The sequence below is a fragment of the Malurus melanocephalus genome, unplaced genomic scaffold (genome assembly GCF_030028575.1).
Source record: "Malurus melanocephalus ecotype Western Australia unplaced genomic scaffold, MMel_1.1 scaffold_5, whole genome shotgun sequence".
Lineage (NCBI taxonomy): Eukaryota > Metazoa > Chordata > Aves > Passeriformes > Maluridae > Malurus > Malurus melanocephalus.
This window is the reverse complement of record NW_026623237.1, coordinates 4,687,395-4,709,506: the sequence shown is the minus strand read 5'-3', so window position 1 is coordinate 4,709,506 and position 22,112 is coordinate 4,687,395. Positions and strand designations below refer to the sequence as shown.

At 41.1% G+C, this 22,112-nt stretch overlaps 1 protein-coding gene across 1 annotated transcript in view; it reads right to left on the bottom strand.

Moving 5' to 3' along the window:
• The window catches only part of GLP1R (glucagon like peptide 1 receptor), an 81,349-nt gene extending 62,359 nt beyond the window's left edge, over window positions 1-18,990 (bottom strand). Inside the window, 6 exon segments of the mRNA XM_057369948.1 lie at window positions 17,869-17,955; window positions 17,957-18,105; window positions 18,108-18,168; window positions 18,171-18,329; window positions 18,331-18,364; window positions 18,953-18,990. Coding sequence (XP_057225931.1) covers window positions 17,869-17,955; window positions 17,957-18,105; window positions 18,108-18,168; window positions 18,171-18,329; window positions 18,331-18,364; window positions 18,953-18,990 — 528 coding nt within the window.
• Window positions 18,991-22,112: the final 3,122 nt, after the last annotated feature.

Genomic DNA, 22,112 nt, shown 5'->3' with positions numbered 1-22,112 from the left:
AGCTCTCATCAGACACTCATGTGTGATCAGTGCACAAAAGACACTCCTCTGCCTGCCTCTTCTGAGGTGCTTGGCCCAGATTTCTTTTTCTTTTGKTGGTGTTTGTTGCTGTTGTTCTTTTTGTTTGTTTTAAACCAGAGGCTGAATCTCAGCATTTCTTTCTCTCTCAGTTAAAAATAATCACTGCACCACACAGTCCCTCATCCTGGCATGCTTGCCCTCATGCCTTTTTCTTTTCTCTTCTACATACCTGCAGGGCTTCAGAAGGAGGTTTGGCTGGGCTCAATCCTACAGCAAATAACAGCACCTTATAAGGGCACTWACCACCACCCCACTCCCCTCTTTCCCCACATTAAGACCTGTTCTTACTAGATTAAGGAAAAAAGAAAAAGCATGTGCATCTCCTTAAGGTCTGGAAATGCAGAATGTTTCCACACAGAATCTCAGATAACACATTTTAAAGAACAAAACCAAAACTGATTTGAGGCACTTTCCTGTTTTTCGGTACCTCTGCTCAGGGAGCTCCCAGTTCAGCTGACCTATTATTTCACAAATCATTCCAAATACATAAACTGTCTGACCAGGCAGAAGAATTCAGCCCTAACCACAAGGGTTTTTATTCCAGAACCAAACACTCCAGGTCTGTCCTGGGATCTTTCATTCATGCTTTGAAAATAACCAGCTTTTCCAATCCTGACATTTTTGTTTTGACAAGGTGCATCTCAATGAGAAAAATATATCTTGGCCCCCATAATTTTCTGGATCAAGACGAAGTATCTGGCATTCAGAAACATAGATGTCAAAGCAAACCTTTTAAAGACCTAAATCAACTTGCAAAGTATACAGTTTCAAAATAAAGGGAATAAGGTAAAGCCTAATGTTTCAACATGCTAAAAAACATAACATAATCTTCTAGAGACATAAATAAAATCCAGCTTCTGGAGGTCAAGTAAGATAATCTGAAAATGTGGAGCAAACCTGTGTGTGTAGGATTCGAGTTTCATTCGAGTTTCTAATGTTTTTGTCTCCAGTGATGGACAGACCTTGACAAAGACTGTTACTTGCAGAGTTTGTCGCATGAAGAACTTTCTCAGCCTGGAAAGACTTTTGTCTTTGATGACTGTAGGACCCATGAATCCCGATGCTCACTGTTGAAGCAGGTACACATTTAGATTGGCAGCTGCTGTCATCAGAAAATGTTATTTTCATTACAATGTCTTTCATCCATTCTGGTAAGCGTTCCTGTCAAGGATGTATTACATGAGCCACTCAAAAATGCCAGATGACAACTACTGAGCAACTATGCAGAGGGACAGAAGAAAAACTTCAAATTCAAAAGCAGCTATAACTCACAAACTCTTGGAGAGCAGAAAGCAATCTAGCATTTTTAGTGGGAGACAGTGTACAGCACTCATGAAAATTGCATTATCATACAAGGAGATTTTACTGTGCATTGCAAATCTCAACATATGCTTTCTGAAATGCTTGTTAGCAGAGGACTTTTATTGATGCAKTCACACAATAGAGCAAACAAAACATAATACTATAAAATGTGTTTTTTAGACAGATACATAAGGTATATCTCTATAAACATTACAGAGGCAAAGTTGTCTCTATAAACATTGCAAAGGCAAAGTTGAAGAACACTGCAGTAGTAGTGGATCCAACAAAGCTGAAGATGAGAGCAGCACTTCATATCTACCCTCACAGACTTAGAAACAAAATTCAACCAAGGCCATTGGAAGAGCAACTCAGCATTAAAAATTAAAATCAGAGAATGGTTTGGGTTGAAAGGCATTTAAAGATAATCTAGTTCTAATAGCCCTGCTGTGGTCAGGGACATCTTTGAAATAGATTAGGTTGCTCAGAGCTCAATCTAACCTGGCCTTGAACACTTCCAGGGATGGGACATGCACAACTTCTTTTGAGTAACCTGTTTCAGTGGYCCATCATACTAATTCTCACAAGAAGTATGTTCTTCTTTCTATGTAAAGTAATTTCTATCCCCCTTTAGTTTAAAACCATTACCCATGTCCTTATAGTTACCCTCAACGCAAATGTGTCCCTTATTTTGTCTCCTGCCACACCTACAGAAAGGTAMAGGATTCCCCTATATCCTACATTATATCCATTAGTCCCATACAGGGTCTTGAATAGTGTAGAAGTTTTAAGTAGCTCTAGATGCCTACATTTGGGCAACTGACTCATCTCCAAACTGCTTGAGCAAAACAAAGTAAAGAACATCTGTCAAAGCTCTGGCTCCTCTTGCTTGCTGAGGTTTAAAATGCAATTAGTTAAGCCGGTTCTTTAGGACATACTGAACCCAAGTGCATTTAAAAGGATCTTCTCCTTAGGCTGGTAACTGCTTGGTTTCTCTGTAGCAGCCAGCAATTGTCCAGTCCCAGAGCTGGCTGAGCAGAGGGACAGTAAATTGGCAGCTCCACAGAGCCACGGAATTGCAACATTTGAGTTTCCAAGTTGAAAAAAAAAATCCAAACGTCATCTTCCTCACAACCTCAGAGACTGAATGAATAACACTTCATTGTTAATAATCTGTATTTTCACTAGGCAGGAAAAGGTCTAAATCTTTTGACTTTCTATGCCCAAAGCAACCCAAGAAGAGTTAAGCTTCCCCAGTTTTTCAAATTACTATCCTGGGAGCAGAAGAAGAAGCCACTCTTCATAAAGAGCTGTGGTGCAAAGTGTAGATATTTTTCCCAAGATCACAAATCCTACAGCAATGCAAGCCTGGTCACCATTTTGTCACCCCATCACTGCAATCCCTGCAATAAGCTCAACAACAAGAAAAAAAACAACAAAACAAAACAAAGCCAAATAAATCAGACACATTAACCTTCACAAACCTTTTTCTCACTAAAAGCATTCCCATTTACACTTTATTTGTAAAAYAATGTAATTTTCCTGTTAAGAAAAATATTCAACAGAACAATAATCACCACAAAGCCATTTAAAAAACAACACCACACAGAAACCCAACAACTTCAGTGTACAATTTCATGGGTTCTGCATCTACTGTCGTTTAGAGATTGCTAGGGTAGAATGCAATCAAATCTGTATTGCTTTTACCGGTCTTAGTTGAGGGCAGTAGTTTATTTCAGTTTTAACAAATGCAAATTAACTCCCTCAGCAGCTCATTGTCACAGTGGCTCAAGGTTCACTGCCCCATTATCTGCCACATGCCTTGTCCCTGCCAAARTAGTTATATGCAGCACCTTCACAAATTGCCAGTGTTCTCATCAACAGTTAAGACACATTTGAGAGCAGAGCATACAGGAGAAGTTCCGCCAGCAAAGCTCCTGCTCCAGACGTCATCTGTTTGCCTTCCAAATCCTAAAAAGTAGAAGTACTTGACAAATGTATCCAGAAGATATTTAATTCCCAGTTTTCCTGCAATCCCTCTGAGCCAGGAAAGCTGACTATAGAAGTACAGACAAGTCAAGCTGAATCACAGACTTTCCTTACTCTAGGACTGCAAAGGAACTTAGGAACCACCCTACTGCAACACGAATCAGATCAGTTTTTTTCTCAAATCTGTTACATTAACCTTGCATACCAAATACTCAAGTACTAATACTCAGTCCCTCCTGTGCAGCCAGTGCCAGGATCTCTGGGTATGGTTGAATCAGTAGCAAAAGATCTATGCATTAGTTCTGCAAGCYAATCCCACATGCTACAGTGGCTCTGCCCCTAAAGAGTAACAGAAGAGAGGAACTCAGATGCAATTTCTACTTTTTCAGAAGTGTATCCCTAACCCATCTTCAGGCCACTCCTAGCAGGTTTTGATCATCATCAGTTGGGATCTCATTACATGATTTTCTCCCTAYATGGGAAATCAGTGTATTCTCTTCATTCAGAATCCTCACCAGCCCCAGGGCTGGATCTTACTTCTTTACTTCAGAGAGATAGTACAGCCTTCAGTCCTGCAGGTCTGCTGCGGCCACAGCCAGTTTGAAAGACAGTCATAACTCTCACAGAAATCAGCCTGCCTCTGCCTCATTCCCTCTTTCTTTCCCKTACTCTCAGAGGTATCTGCAGCCAAAGAGATTTGTGGTTTAAGCTGCAGAAGTGAACTGCAATTGTATTGATGTTAAAGATGAGGGGGCTTCCATTTCTTCCCTCTTTTCCATGGGGAGACCTTCAAAATAAAGGGGAAAGTGAGTAACAGAGGAAGGTTGCTGTTCAAGTAGCAAACACACAGATTTTCACAAAGCAAGAGACAGTATAAAGCCCAAGGGAAAAGCAACTTGGTAAGCCAAATAAAGAAAAACATGCAGAGAACTTCAAGTAAGCTGCCCAACCTGGACAAATGGTAACACCGAAGAAAGAGCTGTCCCTCCAGTCAAGTCTCCCAAATTATTCATTTTGAGGAAGGTTAAGCTATGCACAAAGCTCCCCTCCCCCCAGCTCCAATTTTAAAAGCAGTAAGGGAAGCAGTGGCCATGCAGCAATAAAGCTGAAAATGGATAGGTCACTTAAAGGAATTRAACTCATTCCATGTTAGTAGCCTCATAGCTACATATTTCCCCATCTGACATTAACCTTAAATCAAGCAGCGTTTGTAGGAACAGAATACATTCACAGAGAAGATGTTAGAGGAAAAAGCTTAGGAACTTATATAGCAGGGGTTTGGCTTGAAATGTTTTTTTTTCAGAGGAAAACTGCTCTCTGAGCAAACCTGCTCTGCAAAAGACTTATGTTTCCATCTCAGTTCATCCTTCAAAAGTACTTTTGAAGCACTGGGTCATCTTATAGCATAACTATCAGCTTTTAAAGCAGCATAAACCAGCACCACTSTTGAAAGCAGTAGTTTCTCTGTCCCCAGAGAAAGGTGGCAATTTTCTCCCCCACTCCCCTCTTCTCCTTAAGCCTTATGATGCACTCATACCATCAGCACTGCAAGCCAAGCAGCCTTACTCTCAGAGGTGAAATTTMACAGGAAAATATTTACCAGGATAAAAGTTGTTATAAAGCAGAGACAAATGCAGCACAGCTGACAGTGAAACATAAGAATAATCTTAATTATCCACCATCTTAGATGTGAAATCCTGTACAGCATATAAAGTAAACTACCTGTATAAAAATGTTAAGCTAGGAGTCAAATGCATTCTTTACCCAAAGAAGCAGACTTGAGTACTTCAGCAACCAGAGAAATAACCCTTAAATTTTCCTCATCCACACTCCCTTCCATACAGCTCCATTTTCTATCTTTTGCAACCATGATGACCTTGAGGCCAAAGAACTTGTGGTGGTAAACTCAATTTCCCACACTGCACCTTCTAGAGCCTCACTCCACTGCATCCATCTCACACCAGCCAGCTTGACCAGAAAATACCATTCAGAAAGAGATCTAATCTTGACTTGAAGACTSAAAGTGACCAAGAATCCACTGCACTCTTAGGCAAGCTGCTACTGTGGTTGATCACTCTCAGTATTGAATTTTTCACTCATTTCTGGTCTGAGTTAAATTAACCATGCAAATGACTTGGCTTAAAACATGAAGTATCTCACAATAGTTTTAATTAACAAGATAAGGCTGATATAATTAAATTGTATTTGCGACAAAGTTTTCCCAAGGTAACAGGTTGGTTAGTATTTATGATGTTAGATACTTTTGAATCTTTTTACAACACTGTTCAATGAGTATCAGGTTAAAGAGTTAAGAGTTACTAGTGAAAGCAGACAGAAATTGAATTATTCATAGATTGTTACCACGTTAACCCYGCTGTGGAGCCCTGACAGGAGAGTCCAGGCTCCTCCATCCCACTGCCATCAAGTTTCTGATAAAGAAACTGTCATTTAGCCACAGATKATGCAGACTTATCAGATAATCTTCATCAGCATTTTTGAAACAGTTGGTTTGTACTTGTTGCCATCAGCTTCCTTACCTTTTCATTGCACCTAATTGCTGGAATTATTTTAGCCACCACTTCCATTTCTTACAAGAATGGTTTATGCTCTAAGATGACAGCTGCAGAGCTGGAGGTATTGCGGACACTTTCGGCACCACTATCACCTCAAAGCTAAAGGTATTTGTGCTTTTTACATTATAATATTTTCCTTTCACATAACTTTCATACTCTTTCAGCTTTGCAGCTGCAGATGGCAGCTTACATTTTTTCCCTACTTTTCCACTTACAAGGAATGAATTGGGTAGCAAGTCAAAATCTGTAGGTTGGAGGTACTGCAGTATCATGGCTATAGACACAGTTTGCTTTTAGAGATTGGTAAAAGCTTTCATGCCTGAACACCTTGCCCCAAAAAATCAGCATTTTCCTCCCAGCTACCAAAGTAGTACACTGCTATACTATAGACAACAGTTCCTTTTCCACCTCAGGCATCTTTTTTTTTGCTTCAGCATTGTAGATTATGAGGGCAGAAAGTTCACTGAAACACTTAAGATTTAAAACAGGTAAACAAACCACTTCATGTGAAATTTCTGCTCAAACCTCACCACATAGCTATGAGTAAACCACACTACCCTGAATCAAAAGTACTGAGTGGAAAAGAAAGAGAAGGTCAGCTCCAAAAACAGGCTGGAAATGGCAGAAACATGAAAAAAACTGGTATTCTAACAATCCACAGGAAYAGCTGCCATTCAGGTCACCAAGATGCTCCCTCCTCCTTCATGGCAACCAATATTTATTCAGATGCAGTGAATAAGTTGTTGTGCATGCAAACCCCCTGCAGCATCCTTTACTCAACAGTCTCAAATTACTAAAATGAGCAAGTCAGAAAATCGTGAAGTTAAATCCTTTACAATTCCCATCTCCAAAATGATGTATCATTCGGCTATATAGTGTTTTTAAAAAGAAGGGAAAAACAGAGAAAAGGACATTTGTAGTAGCTTTTCAAAACCAAAAGAAACACAAATGGTCATCACCACAATTTAGTGAGGCTTCAACTGAGCCCAAAATCTCTGYAGGCTAATCACTCTATAAACAAGTGTTTAGGAGTGGGAAAAAACTTCCTAAAAATCTCCATCTTATCTGGAGTTGTTCAGAAGTATCCATTTCATGGAATTCAAGGGAGGAAACAACACAGCCAAAAAAGGCAGTAACTCACTGCATGAAGTACAGGAAGACAACACTAGCCAGAGCTGGGACATGCTCCCTGAAGAGGGGGGCCCATTAGATGAGCAGCTTGGGCAAGCGGACAAACACACAGCAGACAGGCCAGCTTGTCTGCTTTGTTTCTACCACAACTTTTAATGGAAAGGACACTAACCCACAGAACATTTCTCTTGTCAGATTACTTGGACCAGAAATGGTCAAAAACTTAAGAAGGCCCCAGGGTGGAAGAAAAGACAAATGAGAGTGAAAAGAAGGCTAAAGGGAAAATGATTTAGTCAAGACCAAAGCAGCCTGACACTTTCCATTCCCAACTGTTCAAACCATTTATTTTCCAGTTTGGATCATAAAACTAAATACAAAATAAGCATTGCAAAATAGGCACAAAGCATTTAGATCACAATGGTAGTGGAGGTTGWGTATTTCCATGTCGGCTGCCTGTCATCCCATACTTGACAGTGCTCCAAGCTTGCTACAAATTTGCTATGAAATTATCTTCTCATTTTCCACTGACATAGTCTGCTGCCCATGCTGTCTTTCAAGTAATACTTTTCTTCTGTGCTGATCCCAGCTGTCCATTGAGCAGGATACAGATACTTTGGGCAATATAATAAATCTGGTTTTTTTCCACAATTTGGTTTTGCTCCAAATATTTCCAGCATGACAAAGATAGGAGAAAGAGGAAAGAAAAAGAACAGCTATAAATTAAAAACAAACCAAGAAACTCCAGAGACCATAAAGTAACATCAACATAAGGATCACCACCTCAGATTTAATTTGGGGACAAGAGAAAATACTTTGAATTTAGRATTTTTATGCAAGTTTTTCTAGCACACTAACTAGAAATTTAGTTTCTTCTTTATCAGTCAGTAAAAAGGCTCTCTCTCCTTCCCCATACAGTACAGACATATTCATGAATAACTCAAATGCGAACTTTCTTTAAGGCTTTACTTAAGCATTATGCCAAGCAGCTCAGCCATGATGGCAAAGCCACGATTAAAGAGAACTGCAAGCCTTTCTGTTGAAGAAAAACKAGAGGATTTTCACATAAAACAGCAGATAGACACAACACAGCAAAGCTTAAAGCCAAGATGTGAACCAAGTTGCCGAACCTGAGAACTCTATATGCAAGGGGCAATACAAAGGACAGACACGAAGGAAACTAATTATTGAAAGCCTGAGCAAGTAGAAAGTTAACCTCATGAACTATAAATGATGTTTACATTAGCTTTGTTCTCCCAATATTACAGCCTTCAAGCTCCCTCAGTAGTATGTGCAGCACAGACTGATAGCTTGGTTTGTTATGAAGTGCCTGGCTCTAAAGAGTATAGTGTTTAATAATACAAATAGTCTCACTGATGAAGATGTCTACAGATGATGGTTACAGTGCAGCTGTAACCCCTCCTCCACCAGCAATCAATTATACAGGAACTGAGAACATTTTCATACAAACACAGTCCTTCAACCTTGACTCAATATAAAAAGCAATTCATCCTCGACTGCTTTCTGCAGCTATTACAGATATTTCCAAGGCACCCATTATAATAGTATTCAAACACACAGACTCGGTGAATTAAGTGCACACACAAGAAAGCACTGCAACTCACTCCCCACAGGTATTTGGAAGGCGTCATCTTACCAAATGGATTATAGCCACATGCTATAATTATTATTATTTTTATTTTATAATAATAATAGTTATTATTATTTTAATTATTACCACATTATTAATAGCAAGAGTGACAACAGCTCCAAYGTCCTATGCAAAATGCAAGGCAACACTGTAATCCATTTCCCTGTTCAATAATTAATAAATATGAAAACTCACAGGAATGTTACTCACCTGACTCAATCTCCCTAAAATGAAGAGAGTAAGACAATAAAAGTCTGCAACTTTAAATCTTTCCAGACAAGATAGTAAAAGAAAAAAGGAAACATCTCCCCAAAGTCTGGACATTTCTCACCATCTGTCAGCTACGTGATGTTCCAGCAGACTTAGAGAGGGGCCACAAAGACACATTTAACACAAATCTTGAGACACCTCTGCTTCTTTTCTCACCTATTAATTTTCTATTTCTGGAAGAAAGCCTTCATCTGAAAGCACAATCATGTAAGTCAGAAAGAAAACTCTAACAAAGAACAACACCTTATGAGTGAGCCAGAAGTTACAGTCGGCAGACTCCGTGTCACCAACAACCACTGTCTTGGATGGCACCTCTCCCTTGATTGCTCACACTAACCATGAGTACTACAGCAACAAGATGGACAGATTGCTACCCACCTTCTCTTCCCTTACCCATGGAAAGAAGTTAGAATCCTATAACCAAAGATGACCCCAACTTCCTTCTGTAGCTGAAAGCACATACTTCCTACCCATCCTACACAGAAATTAATTTCTGTTAAAAAACCTTTTATTCAGACCAGGTTTACAAAGAGTTGCCCTACAACACACCATACATACACCACAAAACAAAACAAACACACACAAAAAAAAAAAACAACCCACCCCAAAACCCCTCTCTATAATCCTTCTAGGAAAAGGAAGAACATCCTGGAAGACTGCAGTAAAGGTCCAAAGAACAGATTTCTGTTGACATTTGAAAAGTCTGTGACACCCTTTTGCAAAAACCAAGCAGAAGTAGTTGCAGCTGCACCAACTCAAGGTTTCTTTCACAGAAAATTAACAGTCTACTAATGTAACAGCTTCCTCTAGAATTAACATGTAAGGGAAGAGATTAATCCATCTAATAATTTGCCCATTTCCTTACTCAATGCTTAATTGCTGGTGTGATCATGTAAAGGTCTATTTGAGTCCAATCCAAGGTGATTATAAGTCTATTGTACAGAGACTTATTACACCTTTTCACCTGATAAAAAGCTTGGATTGGTAAAATACCACAGTAAATTCAGTGCATAGTTAATTAAGAAGGAGGAACAGTGGCAGAGTGCAAAAGTAGGCAGGAGCAAGGAGCAAGACAAAAGCTTTGTTCAACCATTAGAGGATGTCCCACCACTCATTTACCATAAGCAGCAAGTAGGAAAASAGATTAGGAAATACAGAGCTCTGGCAGCTCAGTGACCCACTAGCACTGATGCTATCTTACCACACCAGTAAATAACTAAGTGGCCCTGCTTGAGCAAGGAGGCTGAACCAGATTACCTCCAGAGGTTCCTTCCAACCTCRGCCCTTCTGTGGTTCCAATGTMATTTAGACATCAAAACAAGTAAGAAATCAAGAAATGCASTTTCCAATTCCAGCTTTGCTTTCTGCAACTTAAAACCAGCTCCACTAAAGCAAGGCCACTAAGTTAAGAGTTGAAACAATTAAGCTAACATTCCTTTATCATTACATCTTATTAGCAATAAAACMAGTTTTATTCTACAAAGCTTTAATAGCCTCATCCATTACCATCAGGGGTCTTAATCCCCAAAGAGCAATGAACAATTATAGAGCATATTGAACAGTTATAAAATAATTATTCTGCAGTTATCTTCTAGTAGGAGTTTCTCCTCTAACTAACCAGAGCTAATTAATGGATAAAGTTGCTGCCCCTTGGAAGCCCATTGGGAGCAAAGCTGAACGCAACTGAATGCGGGTTTTTCAGGTTTCCTGTGTCAACTTTTACTCAATTCAACTCATAAACAGGATTGCCAAGATCTAGGTTCAAAGCACATCTATCACAACACTAAATGTGTTGGAATTTAGTTTTATGAAATACTATTTGAACAGGATGTTTCTGACCACTTTTATATCTGAAAGCCATCCTTGCCATCTATGATGCTCTGTATTTCATTTACAGAGGTCATACATATTAAAGATTTAGGGCTTTTTGAAAGAAGTCCACTACAAACACATCTTAATTTATTTGATGTGCGATTTATAAGTACACAGTGTCACTGTAAACAGCACATAATAGCATCCTGTCTTGTCTTTTTTTTTTCCAGAGTGTGCAGTGCCACTGAGTTTAAAAGGAATGGGATCTTTTTGTTATTCTTAGAGTGATGCATTTCAAATGAATTTGTCTTCATTAAGAAATGGTAATGAAAAGGGCAGTATATTAGAGGGCATCACAGCATCTGACAGAAGGAGAGACCAACTGCTGTATCAAATAATTTAGACCAAATATTGCACGTTTAATTTTCCCATCCCAAAGGATAAAAATGAAAAGCTTATTCATTTTGCATAACAAGCTTTGTACATGAGAACATYTTTGTTTGGGAGGAATAGGACTGAAGGAGGAAGATGGAGATTGGCCAAACTGATTATCACTGATCTATAGCTGTATATTYTATTTGTAACCCATCCAAAGCTGTACCAATATCCTTTAAGAAGTGRTTTAGGTGGAAGTCTAAGTACTTTACAGGGTCTGGCTCCTTCCACAATAGCAATAGCACCCGTGRCGATACAGGGGCATAGGAGACAGACTATTATCCACCCAGATATCGGTGTTCTCCTCACACTTCACGCCTCTCACTCAATTTCAGAGACTGAAGCAGAGCAAAAAATTCAAGCACTGATTCTTACATGCTCACTCTCTCTGAAAGGCATAAAATGTGGATTCCTATGTACAGACCTCTTTAGTACAATGATCAGTCAGTAGATAAGTCACAACCAGCCATAAAGGCAAATGCTTCTGGACTTAGCAAACGTGACAGGTAACTTTGCTCTGCCATCCTTTTCCACCTCTCAGGGTGCTCACTCTGAGCCTGAACAACACAAAGATCACACTGAGATGAGTAAATTACTGATTTCATAAAGTAGTASTTGAATAGAAGAGCATTCTTCTCCTCATGTCACAAAAAAGGCACTTAGAGAGTGGCATGGCAYGTGCACTAGTGGGACAAGGCAAAAACTGAAGATGTGAATGCAGATGAGTTCAATGGACAGGAAAGCACAAGACAAAAATATGGTAATTGAAAAAGGCCAGCATAAAACAATTGAGGAAAAAGATGGCGAGAAAACGAACTAACAATGAAATGCAATCAGTTGAAACAAACCCAGCAGTCAATACCAAACTGTAATAAGAAAGCAATCTATAAACAATCAATTATGATGAAACAGCAGTAAGATGCAGTCAGTAAAATGACCAGCTGAAAAAACTATTCTTTTTCATATATATAAACTACAATTTCCTCTACAAAGTTACCATATWTCTGATTGTTCATTCAATTAAATTAAGCCCCTGTCTTCTCTCTAGAGTAATCACACTACTTATGAGACTATCAAGAAGCCATATTTGAACTTGGGGCAGGGGCTGCTCACATGGTTTCTTGTAAACATTTGGGAAAGAGCTGTTTATGTTACCATGGCCACACTTAACAATCCATATCAATTAATTCATGTACGGGGCAGTTGTTTGGTTCTTGAAGACAAGACCATAAAGACTAAGGAGAGGACAATTGGTAGAAATCCACTCATGTTCTCCTCCACAAAGATGTGCCATGCTATATCCCTGGAACACTGCCTGTAAGGCTTACYGAAGTCCCAATAAAAATGCAGAGAGTTTCCTTTTGCATGGATCCATATCCCTGGCAGTAAGAGTAAAGTCAGCCATTTTCCTCCAGCCATGGAGGAGGTGGGCTTTTCATGTTTATGCTTATAAAGCACAGATTAGGATGYTGCTGCGACTTTTTCTTGAAATTCTCCTCCTGCTTGTGAAGATTGACATGGATTTCTTAAGCTCCTTCTCATTTGCACCCAGGGATCACTGGAATGCAGCAATCATAGCCCAGTATGGTTGAAATTCATGAATACCAGTTTCCAACACTGAACAAAAAGAGGCATCAAAGAACAACATTCAGCCACCACCAAACCTTTTTTCACCCATCATAAATTCAAATTTGCTGCATATGAAACTATGACATTTGAAGRGGTTACCTTCTATTTGGCAAGCTAGATATCCCTAGATACTGTCTACCCTATCCCTCTTCCAATGGGAAGCATTGCATGCAAGCAATAAACCTGGTCTTTTTTTCAGTAGCTAGTTTAGCAAGATTTATTTATTTATGCTAACAAAATTAGTTCCTGCCCAGTGTTTTAATTCAGGTTCACAAGAAAACATTGTACAGCTTAAATAAAAGGTCTCTTATTTACGTGGCGGACAACTTTTTTTTCCAAAACAGAGACATACCTGCTATTGTGTCCATTTACTTTTGTTAAGACACCAACTAATAGAACTGATGTATTACACAAGGAAACCTGAGCAGGCAGCCTTGGTGGCAGTACATTCACTGGTTTATCACAGAAAACACAAAAGCTGTTAATGAAAGAAGCCAAACAAAACTTAACAGCTTCGGTTTCCCTACAGCATTGTAGAAGGAAACAATCAGTTTTGAAAAGGACTATTTCCAAGCTAAAAACYAGTGAAAGCCCTGCGATTTGAGAGATAACAGCTCCTCCTGGTGTGCCCTCTCCTGTAAGTAGCAATCAATCAATGCAGCAAATTAATACCCTATTTAGTTTGACAGGCTAGCAGAAACAGGATATGATACAATACCTTGAAAAATCTGACAGCCAACAGACAACTGTTTATGTTTTGTATACCAGGTCCAGTTTCACTGAACTTTATCTCAGCTMTAGAGTCACTACTTTTGGAGTGCAGGAGTTTTAGTTTTGCAAAGCTCCATCACTTCCATCTCACTTTGAGAACACAAGTTCTTCTGTTCACATAGTTCAGCTATATGTGCTTGTACAGCTGTAATATCTATCCTTACATGCCCAGCTTTATCTGTTTACACTTGTCCTCAAACACTTTTGTCCAAACCCTCAGACCATTTCCTAGGTTGGGGGGCAGGGGAGTGGTATTGGTATGGAATAGYGGTGGTGAAGTAATAACAATAGAAATTAGGAAAGGATTTAAGAGCCATTTCACCAACTTAAACCTTCCTCGAACAGACATCCATGCTTTTAAACAATACCAAGGGCCAAGTCATTGTTCTGTTGTGTGAAATAYTGTCCTTCCCTTTGGCCCTTGGAAATCACAGAATGATAGAAGGGCCTGTGTTGGAAGAGATTTTAAAGACCACCTAGTTCCAAACCCTCTGCCAYAGGAGTTGCAAGGACACTTTCCACGAGTCCAGGCTGCTCAGAGCTCCATYCAACTTGRCCTTGAACACCGACAGGGATAGRGCATCTACTTCTCTGGGCCTGTTCCAGTGCCTCAGCATCCTCACAGTRAAGAATTTCTTSTTATCATCTAAACTAAACCTGATCTCTTTCCCTTTTAAGTCATTCCCCCCATGTCTAGTCACTACACGCCCTTGTCCTAGGCTTCTTATGCCTGAAATGCTATGTGCCATCCCTACCCCCCTCAATAAACTTATATTTGGGATATTACAAGTATCTTTTTAGTTTATATAATCAGACTTGYTATGTTAGGTCATCTGCCTTTATAGCACATACTGTCAGCAGCTCTATAAAGTTCCCAGAAAATGACCCGTTTGTAAACAAAACAAACCAAAAAAATCCCCACATTATTTTATGAATACATAAAGGTTTTAGTCACATGGGACAGCAATTTAATCTGTATTGAATTAAATAGTACAATCATCTAATTTCAGTTTTACACCATAATAATGTAGTAATGAACTTAAATAGCCTACAAATATTAAGTTTTTAATAACCTGGCATTATTTCTGGAAAAGCAGCCCATTACCTAGAAGCCAGCCAAGTATCATTGAATAATAACTACAGCAAGMTATCCCAGTGTCAGACCTTGTCCACCCTTTCCTCCACTGCTTTCTATACCTCTGCCAGTATGCTGAGATTGGTCTGGTGTATTTYGATTTTCAGAGTGCAGGCAAGAGAAARAAAMCAACAAACAGTACTGTGAAGCTTTCAGCAGCCGAAAATGGAGAAAAGGATTAACTCAGAACTTTGAGCCAACCTAAGTATTGGAGGGATTTTTAGCCAGGTGAAGACCCAGCTAATGAAGATGCAATCCAGCTCCCCATCTTTGCTCTGCAAGGAGTCATTCATTTCCAGGTTCACTTTTCTTTTTGTTTTTCAGCTAAGCTCTATCYGCAGTCATTTTCGCACCCTAATGACTTCCAAAGACCACTAATTTACAGGATACCAGTAGTCAGGGGCCATAGCTGAGTTTTCYAAGTGTTAGGGCATGTAATAAAAGACAAGAAGTCAAAATGGGCATGGTCCTACAAGCCTGGGCTGGGGCATGCAAGCACTGTGGGGACCTCTGTGCCCTCAAGGGCCAAGTAYAGCAGACTAACAAGGCATTCAAACCACACCCTTCACACTGCATCTATTCCTCAAATTCCTCAAAGCTTATCAGGATGCAAAACTAGCCACCTCAGAGACAAACACCTGATCCTGTACACTCATGGCTAAAGAAGCAGGTGCTGCATGCACAACTATAAAGCAGCCACAGCAGCCTTCAGAAGGGTGAGCAAGGAGCAGGAACCAACTATAGGTGCCTGTAACACCTGCAACCTAACCAAGTCATGCTGTTGATCTGGAGATCAGGCTGGCACCTGTAGCTAAATAAGCCTTGGCAACACAATAGTACCTGGGAGCACCAGTTACACACACATACTCACACACTCAATGCTGATACTTACCTGAGTGCTTTTCTATTCCCATACCAAAGAACTTCAGAAATGAGAGGTGAGGAGAGCAAAATATCTACAGCCTTTCCACTGAATTCATCTGTTTGTACTTCTACCCAAACCACCTGTAGTATTCACATTTAGCTCATGAAACAAAAACAGGGGTACTTCGAAGAAGAGCACCCCCAAATAAGAACTGTGGCACAGCTCTTTTCTGCTCTGCACTGATATTTAAACTACTTCTTCAAGATTATCTTATCAAGCCTTTGAGCAAAAACACTACATAGAAAAGCAGGATCTAAAATTCAAACCCAAGAGAGGACTGGATAGTAGGGAACAGGCAACCAGCTGTCTGTCAGTTCTCTCAGCAGCAAGGCATCGCTGCTCAAGGCCAAACAGGGAAAGGACACAAGCTTGTCATCAGTAGTGAGATTCTGCAATGCAGCTGTGTGCTACCAGCTCTTGGTCACTTTACTACCCTCAATGCTGTAAGGAAGATCTAGACCCAGGAATTACCAATCATCCTGCATTCAAGATGATGGTATGTAAGTAGCACCACCTCAAATAAAAACTCCAGACTAAAATTTTTGTTCCTTCTACACACATGCACAGCTTTCCCTTCTCCCTCTACCAATCCTCACTTGTTTGAAGGGGTGAAGGAAGAGAGGGGGAAATTCAAAGTAAAACACTAGTCAGAGCACCAATAAAATTCTTCTTCCCTCAACTCCACATCACATCATTCTGCCTTCCTCTCACGCCTGTCTTTCACAGATTTCATTATCCACTATTGCCTGTGCACCCTTATTTTCCTTTTCCTTTAACCATTACCCTCAACACTATTCTAAACTGAACCTGAGAAAAGAATCCAGATAGCCAAAACACTTTGGTACACTTATGACTGAGCAGAGTACTTTGTACAGTTTCTTAGAACACAACAAGCCACAACCACTGGTCTAGAGAATTTGTCAGGTAAGACCCTCTAGTGTCAGAAAATGCTGTGAAAGTACATGTTTTATTTCATGACTGAAGTTATAGCGTTAAGGCCATGGACGCCTCTTTCTTCCCACCGGCTTCCAGTTCTTCACCCAGCTAAAGGCGGCCCCCGCCTTGTCTTGGAAATACACTTGACTTTGATTCTCTACTGCTGGCAGCCCCATGACTATTTGTCCAGTGGTGCAAGCTCAAGGATCTCAGTGATGTCTCCTATCAATACCAAGTGTAAGGTCCCCAGCCTCTCCGGGCCCCTGTTTTAGTGTTTGATCACCTTAACAATGAAGAGATTCTCCTAACTGGAATTCTCCCTAGGCAAACTGTGCCTGCTGCTCCTTTAAGGGCCTCAAGAAGATAGTTASTAAAACAAACCCACCAAGAAAACCCAACACATTAGACAACCCTACAGGCTCAGACCCAGTTGGGTATTAAACAGATCCTCTTAGTGCTGTACTGTAAAAATCTGTAATCCCAAAAGCTTTTAACAGCTGTAAAGAAACTGGACAGCATATTTGGTCCATCATCAGATACACTGTCCTTTCCTTGACCTCTACAGCCCACAACGCCAGCTTTGAGCCTGCCCTTGCCCTCCCTACAGCAGCAGCCTCCTGATGTCACCCTAACGCTGTAACCTCCGTTATCTCTCTGTCCCCAATCCACATCCAGCCTCCCCTCTCCCGCTTCCCCATCGCCTCATCTTGCTCTTCACACAGATGCTATTTTGCTTTCCCACCCTCACTCTGTGTCACAGCCGACCCTACAACCCCCTGGCAGGACCCGGTTTCTGGTTTTCCCACGGCACTATGTTTGTTTTCCATTACAGACACGCGTGTTATTTCCTGTGGGTGCCGGGGGGAGCGTTACCTCGAGGGCAATGCCCTCACAGCAGCAGCGTCTCCGCTCCTTCGCTCCCCCCGCTCGCCCCGAGCCCACAGCCGCCCGCCCACACCCCCGCCTCACACGCGGGACCCAGCACGGACCCGCCGTCCCCCGCTTGTGCCGCAACTGTTGGCGTGGGCGCCCAAAAAGTGATGGGCTTCAACTTCTGACTTCTCTGCGAGGTGCGCCCGGACCCGCAGCTAGGGGAGAAGCGCGGCGAAGCGCRGCTCCTGCGGGGTAAGGGGGTCCCTCAGGGCGCCGGGCCGGAGAAGCCCCGCGGGGCAGGGCCCGGGCRGCACCGCGCAGCCCCCGCGCTCAGCGGCTCCGGCCCCGCCACGGCACTCACCCGCCTCACCGGGAGCGACCTTCCCGCAGCCGCCAGCAGCAGGACAGCGAAGCCGAGCGGCGAGAAGGGCATGTCCGGGGGCGGCCCCCCATGCGCGGGGGCCCGGCAAGGCTCCGGCTCCCGCTCCCCGCCGAGGCTCCGCGGCGGGCACAGCGGAGCAGCGGCGAACACASCGGGCACTCCGGCGGCCCCTTTAGTAGCGGCAGAGGAGGCGGGGAGGGGCCGGCCCAGGTACAGCCCGGCCCCACCCGGCGGACACGGGGACTCGCTGCGAGTGGCGGTCGCTCCGCGGGCGGACCGGCGGGTGTGGGGAGGCGGCAGCGACAAGGGCTGGGCTGGGCTGGGTTGGGTCGGGGAGGGGARGGRAAGGAAAGGAGAGAAAAGGAAAAAAAAAACCCAGGAAGCGTCTTTGCGATCCCGTCCTCCACCTTTTCAACTTCTTCTTTTATTTTACTCTGAATTCTGTTCGGGCTTGGGCATCTTGGTGGCCTTCATGCTGTTTGCGATGTTCGAGTCTTATTASGTTTAATAATAGTGAATGCAATTATCCGTTTATAGCGTGAATTTGCAGAGCTGCACGCTCTGCACGATCGGAGCTTGGTTTCTGAGTTGAAGACGGAGCACAGGTCAGTCCCAGTGGTAGTATRATGCGTAAATCTGGAGGATTTAGAATACTAATTTTCCTAGCAAAAGAAAGATTTTAATCTGCTTTATGCTCGAATCATAATACTGTTCTTATTTATTGAACTTGTGCTGGCTAGTACAACTAACCCTGCACTAAATCACCTATATTTGGTCACATTCTACACCAGAATCTGGAAGAAGAAAGCATACAAAGCCATCAGAGTTAGAAGGAAAGTTCAAAATTGAACCAGGAAGTGGGAAAAATATTTCACMGTGGTCTGTTAGATGCAGCTGGAATACAAAAAAGTTAATAGTTTAAATATTAATGGTGTGTATTAATTTCAAATACAACACAGCATCGGTCTGTTGCTTTGGAAATGTAACTAGTCACAGCATCGATGCTGTGAGATCATGAAAACATGAAATTCATCAGCGTGTGAATTGCCAGGGCATTGCTTACATCTCAAGATCTAACTCCAGGCAGAAAGAATTTGCCATGGTGGTTTGGTTGACTGAAGATTGAAAAGATAGTTCCTTCAACTCTACTAAAATAAGAGAAAATATTTTAAAAAAAAATATTGCTCCCTTCATACCAGGTGAAAAAAACCTTTAAAGAGAAAGAAACCTCTTACAGCTGGATTGCACTGCCAGCCTTAGCATAGTGCACCTATTTCACATGCTAACCTTTACTGCTCTCTGTTGTTTGTGCACCAGGCTCATTAAGTTTTCCAGTTACAACTTAACTCGAGATGACTCCCAGTGCCTKTGTGCAGCACAGGGCGAGCTGCTTTTGCAAGACCTTGGTAGGTTCATGTCTCTTTTGAAAAGCCTCATCAGGTCTATGATGATGAGATGTATCCTGTTGGAAGCAGGAATTTTACTTTGGAGAGTAACTCTGCTTTCCAGAAATAATCAAAGGGATCTCTTCAGGCATGAGGACATCATGCCAGGGGATGATGACCAAGCAGCCAGGCAAGGACTAAGGCTTAACTATCACAGCTTACACTGTGTACCCTCTATGTTATCTTTGTGAATGGAGAGCTGCATGGCTGACATCAAGAAAGGATGAGTTGGCCAAAGGAGGAGGTGTTGTGGAGATAGGATGGTTCTGTTTAGTCTGTAATGAACACACAGAATGGAAAAAGTCATTTAACCAGAACTTTGATGGACACCATGGCCAAAAAAGGCACTTTTGCCTAAWTAAGGGACATGTAAATATTCAAATACATATGCTGTTAAGYWSSATGAAATACATGCTACTACATACACGACTGTGTTACTCAATTCTCTCCTTAGATCATGCTATACATAAGGAGGAGAAGGGGTGTAAGATTGGGCTTGTATACAAGCAGGATAGAAATGTCACCTAGTTAGGAAGAAGACCGACAAGGACCTTGGAGACAGTTGATGGGCTACTCTTGTCTCCTCTCTTCTCCGTCTTCCCAAGCAAGGATGCCTTTTCTGGTAAGCTTCTGCATACAATTATTATTATTATTATTATTATTATTATTATTATTATTATTATTATTATTATTATTATTATTACTACTACTATTATATCTCTTGTTTCAGCAAGTGCATTTATGAACCTCAGTTCTCAATATTATTTTTGTTGTTTCACCAGACTGCACTATTCGTGGATCTGTGATTGCACAAGTTTTTATTGAAAACAACCAGATCTACAGTGTTGAAACTGCAGTATTTGTGAATATGTGCTCGTGGAAGTTCCTGTTGAAYGTGACCAGACTAGGGTGGTTATAACCAGAAATCAATCCCAGCTGCACCCACACCCTCTGACCTCTGAGGACCAGCTGGTGCAAAAAGGAGTTTGTTTTCTTTCTGCATTTCTGTACTTTTAACACATACACTAGTGCCATCTGCATGAATAAAAGAAAAAACCAAAGTGGATCAGAGTAAACTCTAAACAGGTACATTTTCACGGTGTCCATTAAGAAGTTATTATCAAATCTCAGAAAACTGAACAAATCCTGTTGACTTAAATTACTGCATTAAAAGACAGGTCATTTTCCTAGAGATGGAAAGGTATTTATTCAATAAATGAATTTTTTTTTTTGGTGGGGAAATACAGTTGAAAGTTGCCTCTCAAACCTGGGTTTGCTGGATTTTTTATATTTTATTCATGTTTTTATTAATACTAAAATTTAACTTGATCTCTTATCAGTGTTTATGCAAGAAAAGAACAGTTTGAAAGTAGCCAAGCRAATCATTAAAATCACAATACCAAATTTGAAAGGAGCTGGGATCCTTTCCATTTGAAAAATACAATGCAATGAGTTGATGAAGCTTTGTTCAACTTCAGAATTTTGTTTGTTGAGGCAAGCACTTTTTTTTCTGTAGCTGAAGGACTGCAGATGCTATTTAACATGCAGGACTTTGTAACTGCCTTCTTGTTCCTTTACCTTCCAGCTGGACCAGACTCTCATGTATTAAGGAGGAACTGCCTTGAAGTTACACTGCAACRCAGGAATTATCATACTTCTATGACCATTAAAGCATTCTTAATGCAATTGACTATGTTTTGAGGACACAACTGCATTTTGAAAGAGTTCAGTCTCTCTTTCAGTAATTTTCCCTGATAATCCCATCCTGTGGAGACAGCATAAACAAAACTGCAGGCAAGAGACAAAGCCTTCACAAGGGTTTGGTCTCTGCTATCTAAAAACTATCACCACTGGTCTTGCACATGCAGGATGTAACATCCCTGTCCCATGAGAGACTGAATGCTTTGTCTCTGAAACTTTCTGAAGGGGAAAATCTGTGTCATGGAGAAATTGCATGTTTCTGCTGTGGTATTTGCTGACTAGCAATCGTTTTCCTAAGCTGCCATAGACAGTATCCTKAGGAATGTTATCAGTTTCAGCTGCAAGGTATACACTTCATACTTCTCCATGACCAGTAACTACTAGCTTTTATAAACATCATCTTTCATAATAAGTTTGTTTGAGAAAGAGACATACTGTTGGATCTCAGTGCAAATAGATCTAAACTCTTAGTGAAATTTTATTCCTTTCTACCTTGTACACGTGTATGTAAAGTTGAAGGGTACAGGGTTGCAGACATTTGGAGAAATAAGTGTTTTCCTAGACTCGGGATTTGAATAAAAACTAGAGAGAGTGGCTGCCCTGTACAATGGTTGTGCAAATGTTGTCCAAGTGSCTGAAAAACAAGAGCCATTTGCTGTTGTGTTCTGTACCTGTAGTGTTCTGCAGCAGTGAATGTGCTTTGGCTCATTTTTTCCACTACAAAGCTAAGAGGAACTTTCAGTAAAGATCCTTCCAAGCTCAGTAAAAGCTAAAGTGTCTGAGCTGAGAACTAGCATCCATGAAGTAACTCAACTAAATAATTTAGAAATTTGAAAAATGGGCTTAGGAAAGGAAGTAGGATTTTAGTGTTGTATCATTGAATTTGAGTGGTGTTTGTAGAGTTGTAATTCATATCAGTACCTACTAAACTGAAATCAAAGTTTATCTAAGCTGAAYCCTTCTGTAGGCCTCCTAGGGAAAAAAAAAGTGTCTCTGAGCAGGATTATGCAAAGGAGAGTTACAAATACATGTGTTACAGCACATTGGTATTTAGAAAGAACATCTTGTCTTGGAGCT